Raw genomic sequence first — 13,006 nt, 5'->3', positions numbered from 1 at the left:
GACTGAAGAAAGACAGGGAAGAGACTTCAAAACATTTTTGTAAACTCCCTCTGATTTCAAACTCAGTTGTAAAGTTGAGGCTGACTTCAACTGCTATTGCTTGTGGCCCACAGAAGTGTGTCTTCCCAGAAACATTTTGAAAATTACTTTATTAAAGCAAGGATATTAAATACGTCTAATGCCTCTTGGATGGTGTGGTTTGTGGGTTGAAAGTTTGAAAGGGGTGAGTTAACAAAAAATTCCATGCATGGCCTGTCCTGCCCTGGGAGAAAAGAAAGACAGATGAGGATCTAGAATTCTTGTCTGAGTGAATTATTTAAGATTTTTTTATCTTTAAAATGTTTAAAGTCTAAACCACAAAGACATATTTTCTGTTCTTTAATTGGCATGAGTTTATTTATCCCTCACTCAGTAAATACAATTGTCTATTCTTTTGATTGCCTGACATAAAAGGTAAGAGCTAGCTGAGTCACAGTTGTATGGTTGTGGATGAAGCTGTCTGATCTCTGTGCTCCCAGCTTTCCCCACTTGGTCACATTTACTATCTGATTTATTAGGAAAAGCTTTCTAGAATGACTCGATTTCCCTTATGAATTGACTTTCCTCTATTTTTATAATGAGACAGAAAGACATTTATCTAATCCAGCAGAATATGTCTGAGACAGGGAAATGCTAGAAGAAGACATACAGCTTGGCTTGTAGTCTGTGTGTCTCTGCACTTATTTTGCTATGGTGTATCCTTGTGCTAGGAGCCTGGCAAAAAGTAAAGATGTGTGCAGGTTATAATACTTTATCTTTTCCAATGGCTGAAGGCACAACCGAGAGCACTAGAGAAGCTAACACACACACAGGGTCTGTTGAATGCGTTTCAGCAACATTCTCATCTCACTTTCATCGTCTTTTAAAGGTAAGTGGTGACAATACAAATGGAAAACAGGCACAGAGAGATTTGTTTAATTTTGCAGTGGAGTTTTTGTTCCTTTTTTAAAGTAGCCCATGATTAATTTAGTGCAATACACTTCCTGACAGCACAGCAGAAAGTGATTTATATTTTGGCTACAGCAGTCAAAAAAATTCTACAGGCTTGCACTTAAGAATTACCATAGAGCTTTTCTGTTCCTTTAAAATGATATCTAATGTTTGTCCTGGAAAGGCACTGAAATCAAGCAAGTATTTAATTCGATTGTGCCCTTTTGTAGAAAAGTGTATTTTTCCCTCAGGAAATCTTATGTTGAAATGACCATCGTATTGAAATGACCATCAGTCAGAAGTAGCTGTTGTTTCCATTTCGATGTTGCTAGCTGTTAAAATGCTCAGCTTCCAACACAGGAATGAAGATAAACTATAATTTATAGCTAAATAATGGTATGTAATAGAATGCTGCTTCTTGTTAGAAACTTCTAAAGTTGTAGCAAGGAATTTTGTCAATGACCGTGGTCATTTTTCCAACCAGGAAGTGTCAACAAGGAAGTAATGATTATGGGACACACATTCAAGAAGAATTTGCATTTTTCATTAATTCCGTTCAAAAAACTCATTACTGGTGATGTGCTTTTGCAGGAGGTTTAGATTTGCATTGAAAGAAATTCAAATTAAGACACCTTTTAACTGAGGGTTTATTGGAAAGGCATATTTAGTCAATGTTCTCTAATTTCAGGATAAGTTTAGCTAAAATTTTTAAAATCTTGCTTTTTTAACTCTGAGCAGGATCCTAGCAGTAAGAAAAGGGAGGAGGCAGAATGATAGGGTTAGATTCTTTGGTTTTTTTCTCCCAATGTACTCATTGAATTGAATAGATTCTCAGTTTTTACCCTCCAACATTACATATTATGGAATTTTTCCTTTTGAAATACTACATTTTCAAGAATTGACCTTTCTTGGTCATTTTGCCTATATTATTGCATTGCTTCATTTTCATTTTGCTGCTTGGGTAGTGACCTGCTGTTAATAAAAATTCTCAGAAATAGAAATAAACTCAGCAGGAACATTAGGAATTAGGGTGTGTTTTCTCCAAATACCAAAAAAGGCAGTGAACAATGCATTGCAAACTTTTGTTTGACATTGTGTTACTGAGGAGATTTGTGTGAAGATATCTCAAATTCATTTTAAGTCTCATTCTTTTTACAGCTGTAGTTTCTCCTTTTGTTAGCCATCCAAAAAACATACAGCGTGATTGTCATGATTGTTAAGTGAAAGGGATATAGTTAATGTTTTAGAGAGTAGAGATCTAGCTGCATGTTGACTCCTGTGCTTGACCTTGAGAGATCTGTGACACCTTAGGTTTTGCCCTTAACCCTTTCTTTGTGATATTGTGATTTTGATGACTTGTGTTTCCCGGCAAGGCATATGGCATAAGAAAGTACAATGTAAGTGTGTGAGAAAGGATTTTGAAATAGTCCTGACTGCAGACTAACAAAATTTTACACCACTTTTTAAGTTCTTTGTTTTGTAACTAAACACATTTTATGTTTTTTTAATTGTGGTTTGCTTTGTTTAGTTTGGGGCTGGTATTTTTGTTTGTCTTTAATGCATTTCTAGTTGTTCAGTACTCATGCGTAATACTCTAAAAATAACCCTTAGGGTTCAACTTTTTGGAGGCAAGTTCATTAAGCAGGGAAACTATTTTGAATTTCTAGGAGATCTTGGTAAATCCTGTGTGAAGAAGAGATTAGCAGTTAGTGTCATCACCATTGCCACGTGTCTATTTTGGTATTTCATTATGGCTAACCATCCTAGAGTGGTCCTTGAAAAAAAAAAAAAGGTAAAAGAAAGTTACCAAGGTTTCTCAGTATCAAGTTGTAGGCAAGATATTTAAACCATATATGCAATAAAGCTGTCAATCAAACTCCTGAAACTGCTCTTGAGTATAAGCAGAACTAAAAATAGGTGATACTATCTCAATACCTTGTGCTGTTGTTAACAGAAAAAGCTCTATCACATTACTGGGAAATATTATGGTACCATTTAAGCTCATGGATGAGGATTTGGGGATTTTGGGGAGCTTGAAAGAGGAGAAGAGGACTTTCTGTTCCCACCAAACCCTACCCCATGGCTGATCTTACTGTGCATCTTTGAGCTGTGCTGTAGCAGGAGCCTGCAGGTGATTCCAGCAGGTGAGGCCAGGGAGCAGTGTGATCATGCAGGGCAGGTCACCACTGTGACCCCATGCCTGCTTTGCTTGGTCATGACTGACACCTCTCAGGAGCCTCCTTGAGAGGAGCAGACAGCCCCTACCATGCATCTAGGGACTGCAGTGAGAGAGTCACAGCAATGCTGCTTTATGAAGGGAGAAATGTGGCTGCAGGAGACGCTGTAGAGGAAGACACAGGACTCATACTCCCTGAACACCTGCCTTCATTAGCATCCGTGGCTTTCTGGTAGCTTGGTGGGGGTCTTTTTTTTTAAGCAGTTGCATCAACAGATTTGGAACGTCACATCGACATGATATCAGTATATCACCCATCTGTAATACACCTACACAGCAGCTGAGCTGATAAATGACTAGTTAGACAGTGCTTGAGTCTCTCACTATTGCTACAAATTTCAAAAAAATTCAGTATCTTGGTTTTGCTGTGCAGTAGACTTCTTTATTTCACATTGGAAAATTTGTGTCCCTAACTCTTAAGAGAAGTCTTTTTTATAATTATTACTCTCCCTACTATTAATATATATTTTTGCTATTGTTATTATTATATTTCAGCAGGCAATCACACTCTGAATAATTAATTACTCTTTTTCTCTTTTGTAATTGTCCTGGGATGTGTTTTTCTCTTAAACACTTTAATCATCAGTACTTTAGGGCAAGCAATAATTAGCATCCTAATAGCATCATTTGTTTGAATCTGTTAATCACATACATTCAATAATTGCAAATCTACTTTATTGCAATTCTTGGCTTAAATGTTCCTTGTGATGTGGTGACATTACTTCATCTATAGTTCTGGGTTGATCAGTTAATGAGTTTCTGTCTCAGTTAACCTATTAACTTTATGCAGTTAACTGCTGCAGTCTTGCAGTTTTTTCTAAAAATTTCCACTTAACTAGAGAAAATATTACTGCTTAGAGTTGAGGCATAATTTGCAACGCTGTGTAGCCTGTTAGATCTCTGTTATTAAGATTGGCAGTGATGCCATAAAACGGCTGCAGAGAACATGTGAGCATTGCAAAGATATTTACAAACTGTTTGAAAGATGAGGACCAAAGGTTTGTGGCTTTGAAGCAAAAGGTTTGAAGGTCTTTTTCCCTGTTAACAATGATGTCCTACAGCTGTAAAATTCATGTGGTTATGCCCCTATGTTCACTCAGCAGGATGGTACAAAAGAAATGTACGCTGAAGAATGATTTAAGAAAATCCTGTGTCAAGTGTTTAAGGGGTGGATGGAACTGAGATCTCTGGAATCCTCAGTTTACTGCCAAGGTGCAAATTGCAAAATTCTCCCCATAAGGTTTTCAGGTTCTGGCTATGAATTAGGGCACAGCAGTTGCTCCGCCTGAGGCCAGGCTGCTCCAGAGCTCCTCCGTGGTGTAAGTGCAGGGCAGCTGTAGCTCTTAATGCTCACCAGGGTGACTCCTGTTCTGGCTTCTGCTCCTGAACCAGCCTCCACATGTGTCTTTCCACCCACCCCAGGGCAGAGCTGGCCTGTGTCCCCCTTCAAGACAAAGCCAGTGGTGTTGGCTCAAGAAAGGGACTGATGGCATGAAACTGTGGCTGGTCCCCTTACAGACCTGGCACAGAGCAGGTGTTGGCTCTTGCTTCCATTGGCCCTTGTGCTGAGGAATGAAAGTTTCTGTGCCTGTCAGATTATCTGCCTGAAGCTGGCCCTGTGTCTGGGTACTAGCAGCAGTGTAACCACAATAGAGAGGAGCTCAGGATGAAACAATTTATTCAGCTTCTTGGGCAAATTGTCATGGAGCAGCTGCATGGCCCAGGGAACGTCTGGTTAGAAAGGAATTTAAACATATTTGAAACAATTATTGTTTCTTTTTTTAATTTTTAAGTAAATCTGCATGAGGATGTGAGTTTTCTGTGAATCACAGAATCACAGAATGGGTTGAATGACCATGGGTAAGGGTTCCCACCTTACCCATGGATGACCCCTGGGACAAGAGTGGGGTCATCTGGTCCAACTTCCCGGCTCAAGAGGGATCATCCTAGTGTACATGGCACAGAATTGTGTCCGGAATGTTCTTGAATATGTCCAGTGAGGCAGACTCTGCAACCTCTCTGGGCAGTCTGTGCCAGTGCTCAGTCACCTGCACAGCAAAGAAGTGCTTCCTCATGTTCAGGTGGAACTAGTGTCCATCAGTTTCTGCCCACTACCTCTTTTCCTATTGACTTGCACCACCAAGAAGAGCCTGGAAACTCTTGGCACCCCACTTTTTTGATATTTATACACATTATTGAGGGTCCCTTTCACTTGTCTTGAGGCTGAACAGGCCCAACTCCCTCATAAGAAAGACACTCCAGTTCCCCAGTCCTTGTTGCCTTCCCTGGACCTGCTCCAGGAGCTCCATATCTCCCTTGTATCCAGGAGCCCAGAGCAGGACACAGCACTCCAGATGTGGCCTCACCAGGGCTGAGTAGAAGGCCTGGACCTGCTGGCAGTGTTGTTCCTGATGCACCTCAGGATACCACTGGCCTTCTGGGCCACAAGGGCACACTGCCATGTCCTTCTTTCCAAGCTGCTTCCCAACAGTTTGGCCCTCAGCCTGTGCTGGTGCATGGGGTTATTTCTCTCCAGGCTCAGGACCCTGCATTTGCCTTTGTTGACCTTGAGACACTTCCTCTCTGCCCATCTCTCCAACCTGTTGAAGTCCTTTTGAAGGGCTGCACAGCAATCTAGTAGTAGATGTATAGGCACTGGGATAGCCAGTGTGTCCTCAACCCTTGCAAGAGCTCTGGTGCTTGGGAACCAGTTATCCACGCCTATCTGTCTGGGCTGCCTACTGCTTTTCCTTTATGCCCCTATATGAATTGACATTATCCCTCAAACAGCTCAATGCAACCTGTACATTTTGTGAAAGGCTGTGATGAAATGCTTCAAATACAGGTAAGGGGCACCATGACTTAGACCATGACTTAGACTGTAGGTGTCTGACAGTGCTAACAATGAGAGAAAATGGACTTGTGGTGTCCGATGCATTTTGGGATTTCTAGGAACAAGCATCAGACTATCCTGTCTATATGCTAATGGTAAGGAGTACTGCAAAACTACTGCATATATGTAAGATCACCACTGTTTTAAGCCCCCTCCTTGAAGTATTTTTCATCTGATATAGCCAAGAGTGCAAGCTGCTAGAAAAATACTGTTTAGATGTAAAGATTAGAAGTTTGGATTTGGACAAATGGGTTGAGTGGTCAGAAAAGATAAATCTAAAGCCAAGCTGAGCTCAATTATCTGCAGATCATGATTCCTCGTCATCTTTCCCCACACCCCTGACCCTGGTGGGGTATTTTTCATGTAACCAAGTCCCATCCACTTGTGTCTGTTTAGGAAAGTACCTCAGGAATTTGGGGCTAGAAAACATTCTTCTCTTTGTATCAGTGGTTATTACAGCTGTAAAACATCGAAGCAGTGCCAGAGGATTCACAGATGTCTCCTTTCCTGTTGAGGTATTGGATTCAGTGGGGGGAAGGGATTAGGGTGGAGAGGGCTCCAAAATCTGACAAAACAGTGGTGTTGGATAGACACCATTCACCTGGGACTGTCCATAGCTTGCTTTCAGCAGTGGAGTGCATGCTTCCCCTTGTACTTCCCTATATGGAAAGTTATTTTTTTTTTAACAAGGAGAGTTCTGTTATAGGAAAACCAGATGAAGCAGCATACTACTATGTGATTAAACCCTTGCAAGTTTACTTTCCTTCAAAGGATGGCATGTCTGGAATGTATTTGTTTTGCTTACTTAATTACATGATTGCAACCCTACCTGTCCTTTTACACTGAATGAAATGTTATTTCTTACTTCTTATAAGTGCATTATGAGGCTTCATCTCTCACTTTTCCAGGAAAGAACTTCATTTGTCGTTATCATGAATGGAGGTATATAGAGACTTATGATGAAAACCTGCTTCTGACTAGTAAAACTTCATTTCTTTCTGTTTATTACCTGGCTCAATGAAATTCAAGTCAGGTGTTTCATAACCGATTGCTGTCTTCCTCATTGTCCATTTTCTGACAGATGTGAGACTCTGCATGTGAAACTGTGAGGTCAGTTTGACTGAGACACAAATGATCCTGAAGGATGGTAGGCACTATGGAGTAGGGAGGAGGCAGGGAGACATCTAACAGAAAAGCAGAGTATGCCCAATGCCCTTATCATTTGTCAATATGGACTGCATTCTTAGAGCTTGTTGTTCCTGGATTACTTTTAATAGAGGGTTGGTAGTTTGGTGTTGGTGGTTTGGTTTTTTTTTTTTTTTGGGTTTTTTTTGGTTTTTTTTTGTTTTGTTTGGTTTTTTTTTTTTTTGTTTGTTTTTTTTTTTTTTTTTTTGCTGCAGTGTCTTGATGTCATGAGGTAAAATTCTGATTCATTGAAGTCAATGGGAATTTTGCTGTATTTGGGTGACAAGTTTTCATCATTATGAATTTTCCAGTCCCAGGCAGCTGTATTACAGTAATCTTTGCATCAGTTAGTAATCCTTGTTTTGTCTTCCCATCATTTGCTGGACCACAGATAATTTCAGAAAGCTTCAGCTAGTTGTTTCATTAGCATTCTTTACTGGGGTAGACAAAATTTCGAAAACACATTCAAATCTGGACACCCATATCCTATTTGCTGGTCTCTTTTTTCCTAGGGGAAAACTAAAGGGTGACTCTTCAAGGCAAAAAACCTAATTTGTCTGGACACAGGCAACTGAGAGATTCATTCTGTGTTTTGCTGACTAGAATTCACTTGTGGTTCTTTCTTCTTTTCTATAAAGAACTTGTAGAAAAAAAAACTGCAATGATAGGTCTGCTGTCCCTCACATTTTCCAAAGCTTATTTGGTAGGCTTTAAAACATGTTCTAGAAATAATTTCTTTAATCTAGAGTTCACCATCATAAATATTACAGCTACAGTATTCAAATGCCACTATATCACAGTGAGCTTGAACATGCTGTAGGACTGCCATGCTGAAATACAAGCACATCCTTGTTGCATACACTAATAAATAGTTTTTAAAAAAGCCCTTTCCCATTCTGGAAAGCACCACAGATGTTTCAGTATTATAATAAAATGCATGATGTTTAAAAAGAGGAGAGAAGGTGTGGAGAGGAACTGGTAGAATAGCAGTGATATCCTCCCTTGTAGAAATATTTTAAAAAGATGCTGTCTGCCAGTTGGTACAACTTAATCATTACCAAAGGAAAAATACCTGCTACTCTGCAGTAATCTTTTTAGCTGTAAAATAAATCCTATTTTTGGAGAGATGCTATTTAGAAAAGTTTTCAGCATCATCAGAGGAAACCACCATGTCTCTGTCAGGTACCATAGATGTTTAACTACAGCTGCTACAAAATCCAAGACCTCTGTTCAATTTCATTTTAATTAACCTATATGACAGGTTCTCAGCAGGGCTTTCTTTGCAAATATTTTTTAATTTAATTTAAGCTTTTTTGTTTTAAGCGTTATTGCAGTATTGACTTTAAATAAAATGCAGAGATGCTTAGCTGATGGCAATATGTCTATTTCTGTACATAAATAATTCAAGAAACCAACCCATCAGATCTCATATTCTGCCTAAGGAGAGGTCATTAAATGTTGCAAGGGAGAGGAAACCCACCCATATGGTAGCTGGCCAACTGTGCCATGTCATATATGGGGGAGAAATCTTTTCAGGCCCCTGAGATGATCAGTTTACATCTCCATAACATGTCATTTTAATTGCCTTTCCTTTAGCATGCATAACTGCAAAGCTACTATATTTCAGTTCCTATCTTAAGCCACCTACAGTATATCCTACCTAATTAGACACATAGCAAAGATGAGCAAGGGTGTTTATAAGCAGACAAATGAGATGAATTTGTGGGAAATGTTTTAAAAATAAGCTTAACCTAATCCTCCTGTTATTCTTATGAGTTCATTTGTGTTTCTGGCAGGATAACCAGACAAAGCAGGACATGAGCTGTGACCAACACAAAAAAAATTTCTGTGGAAAGCTTGCCTTATGAAGGTTTTGACAGCTCCAAAGAGCTTATCAAGCTTGCTCTCCCTGTATTTTGTAGAGCTGACTTGCTCCACACGAGGGGTCCATTCTAGAGACATTTTATGGCTTAGATTTAACTGAAAGCTTTCTTGTGGGTGTTTTTAATAGTTGGAGATTTTTCCTTCAGTTTTGCTGTCTTGTTTTCTCAATCTCACAGGGCATCCAAAATATCTGGGATGTTCCCAGGCTTTGAGATCTCTGTGGACCTTTGCATTATGTCAGCTTTTAAGTAGCTGTCTGTGGTATAAAGCAGCAATCCAGGGTATAGGCAAATCTCCTTCTTTCCTGTCTGTCCCCATAAGGGCTTGCTGTACTGAGAGGTGTGTGAAGATCCCATACTCCACACTTGCTCTCTCAAGTGTACAAACTACTAGTGTGTAAAGCAATTAACTTCTAATTATTCAACCTGCAAAACGTTTGCACCCTGGGCAGCAAAGCTCTGAGAGCAAGAGCAGATTGAGCACCAGGTGCCAGCTGTGAGATGAGAGACAGATGCAGCCCTTGATTAACTGTGAGCACACAGGTCCTAGATATGTGGCAGGGCAAGTTCTGGTGAGGACTTGGGACATGACAACAAAAGGTCCTGACTCCCCATGGCAAGTTTTAACACCTAAGGATTATTGTTCCCTTGGGCATCACAGCACCAAAGCAAAGAGCAGACTTAATGGGAGCAGACAAGAATGGTGGTACAGATAGTTGTGCTTATCCAATAGTGTGTATTTATCCATCTGAAATGTTTGCCACTACAATCCCTAATCTTGGGTAATGTATAGGTATGTGTGTTCGGTTCACCCACTCTTAAACGATTGACATGCCCATTGGAAACACACATGTAGCTGTGCTCCCATAATTAACTCTCTCTGGTGGATTCATCAGAGCAGACACAGACTTAGGGAGTTTGCCAGTGTCATCCTGGAGCAGGGGTAGAACTAAAATGCCACTGGATCCAAAATACATTATGACGAGTACCTTCCTCACCCAAAGGGAGCAGTAGGGTTATATTTTAACCCAAAATAGAGGGATATGCATGTATGAGAGCAGGTGCTGTGATTTCACCTCTTCATCATGATAGACAGAGGATGAAAGTGTTAAAGTCTCTCTCTGACTCCTCCACTTAAGCCAGTTGAAATTAAAATTGTTGGTGAATGTGCTGGGAATACTGAAGGGAGTTAGAGCCATATGTTTTCTTGCATTCCTGGGTACTCCTACAACTAACATTCTGTTTACGTAATATTCCTAAAACATAAAAGCTAAAATAAATCTAGCATGTGAAAATTAATAACAAGTAATTTCTCTTATGATAACTCCAGAGTAAGCTGTTGTAAGTGTTAAGGTATTCAGACAGCTGATTTTTGTACATCAGCTCTCAAATGAGGTATGTAGTTTACAGAGAGTGAGTGCTTAAGGGTATGTAGTCTATGCGTACATGAAGTAAGTCTATGCGTACATACCATGGCAGCAAAGAAAAAGATTACAAAGTTAATTTCCTAAGTGCTCCTTCTTAGCACTTTACATTTTCAAATCACAGTGTAAACATTTAATTCTTACTGTACCCCTTTTTGAAGTTGTTGAAATGAAGAAAGACTTCTTTGCTTTGCAGGAAGTCAAGAGCAGAGTTGAGATTAAAACGTGAAAATGCCTGGTTCCTGGCCTCAAGCTCAAGTCCTTCTGATGGGATTTAAGAGGTTTCACATGCACAAAAAGTGTATTGTCTCATTCTTGTCAAAGCAAAAGTTCTCAAACTTTCAGAAAAAAAACATTGCTAGTTTTTTTTAAGAGGACACTAAATCTTCTCTGCTCCTTTAAGGCCCAGTAGAGATGACAAGCTCATTAATACTCCAGGCAGCAATGTGTCTTTGGCAAGTAAGAACCTTAAAATAAGTCAAAATCTAGTAATGAATTGAGGCATGGGCTATAAAACACTTGCATTTGGAGCAGGAGGAGACAATATGCAAGAAAATCCCCACTGAACTCTGTATTCAGATATCAAAGATTTGGCTGAGGTTTGAAAGCCCATTTTTGTTGTTCTGCTCATCAGTCTGTCTACATGGTTTTTCTCTGTTGTGTTAATTTTTCATTCCATTGTTCATGAAAAAGAATTTCCATACTCCTTGGAGTATGGTAAGGTGATGACATAGATTATAGATGTCCATGTTGTCCTCAAAGGATGATGTAAACTTTCAGTAATTTTAAGATTTGCTGTGGTTATAGAAAACATTTTCAAAAATATCTTATGAACTGGTTGGCATGAAGGAATACCTTTCTTGGCCTTGTGTCTGAAGGCAAAGACTATTTGCTGACAGTATAGAGAAAGATCACTAATATATCACTAGAAGGGGTTGAATGTTTGGTAATCAGAGAAGAACTTAAACAGATGCCACAAGAAAGTGCCTATTTTGTCTGCCATTGAGCTTGTTAGTATGATCTCAGGTTCTATATATTAATTAGGCTGTGTTTTGTCAGCATCTGAAAAATGTAGTTCCCACTATTTGCATCGCAATTCCTCACTTTACAGAAGGCCCAAATCTTCACTGCAACCATTAGCAGTAAAGATCTGACTTCAAACTATCCATTAGCCCAAAATCAAAATACACTACACAGTCATTTCAGCCCATTTGTAAGGGATATTTGGTTCATATTCCAGCTTTGCTTTAAGTCACCTGCTCTGATTTCCAGATATTTTTTCTCTTTGGTTAGTTCAATCTCTACAGTAATTTCAAACTGGTATCGCCCCATATCCTGCAGATGCAGAATGCATTTAACAGGCATCTGTGAACTGTGTACTCTGCACAGATGGGTGAGATCACACCAAACATGGTGGCAGAGAATCACCAAAGGAACAAATTTCTTTGGCAAGGTGTACTCTCATGAGCCTGTGCTTTCTCCCAAGATGTCTAGACTGCTGCTTGACTTGACATAATCTATTCCATAGCCATAGTCCGTATTACGTGGTAGCCAGTGATGTCCCTGGCCAGGATTCCCATCTGGTTTTTGAGGCAAGGAATTCACACTGCATGGCTCTTTTTATCAGCTGCATGCAAACTGTGCACTGTAGCCCCAAGAATTTTCTTCACCTACGTCCTTTATTTCTCTTTGTCTCTCAGTGCTGTTCATATTTCTTTACAAATGACAAAGGAACACTTTTTAATTATGGAATACTACAGGGATTTTTTGTCAACTTTCTCCATCTATAGAAGTTTAAATTTTATATGGGCAGATGATATTTAAATGTGGCACTGGAAATAATAGCATAAAAAGATGCTATTTATTTTCTTTGCTGTCCTTGCAGCAGATGGGGGCTATGTTCAAAGTCATGCCAGGGTTTAAAATGTAAATGCTCAGAAAATTGTTGGTGAAATATGTTATACTTCCGTAACTGTGATGGGAATGATAGACCGTGGTCTGTGCAGAATGTTTAAAAGCTTTCCCATATGACTAGGAAGTCAAGAGTTGATAAATTTCCTCAGTGTTTATAATTAAAACCCAGAAGAAGATATTAAACATTTACTGGTTTCTATGTTGTGGTCAATATTAAGATTTATTGACTTGAGGACCAATATTGACTGGGGGGAAACTAGGCCTGATTTTTCTCTTAAGACCCACTAAATCTGGATGGTGACTGAAGGCAGACAGTTGCATGGTTTAGACCCTAATAGCAATCTGTTTCAAGGATAAGGACTTCTATGCCTTTCTGAAAGATTCCCAAGTTTTTCTCTAATGTTTTAGGAAAATTTAGGAAAATGTTTTCTAATGCTTTAGGAAAATTGGTATTGCAGTAATGCTTTTAAGAGCCTTTTATTTGTGGAAAAGCCCCTTTGAC

General features: G+C 39.4%; 1 protein-coding gene across 3 annotated transcripts in view; it reads left to right on the top strand.

Moving 5' to 3' along the window:
• BMPER (BMP binding endothelial regulator) overlaps positions 1-13,006 on the top strand; it is a 146,680-nt gene that overhangs the window by 103,037 nt on the left and 30,637 nt on the right. Inside the window, exon 14 of one of the 3 annotated variants that reach the window (XM_068203956.1) lies at positions 9,344-9,487. The exons of the other annotated variants lie outside the window; for them this stretch is intronic. Coding sequence (XP_068060057.1) covers positions 9,344-9,419 — 76 coding nt within the window. The 3' untranslated portion in view covers positions 9,420-9,487. Of the gene's footprint in view, positions 1-9,343; positions 9,488-13,006 lie in introns of those variants that run through there. 3 annotated transcript variants of the gene reach the window in all.

This window comes from Anomalospiza imberbis, chromosome 1, assembly GCF_031753505.1.
Source record: "Anomalospiza imberbis isolate Cuckoo-Finch-1a 21T00152 chromosome 1, ASM3175350v1, whole genome shotgun sequence".
NCBI classification, from domain to species: Eukaryota; Metazoa; Chordata; class Aves; order Passeriformes; family Viduidae; genus Anomalospiza; species Anomalospiza imberbis.
This window is presented reverse-complemented; position numbering and strand designations above follow the sequence as displayed.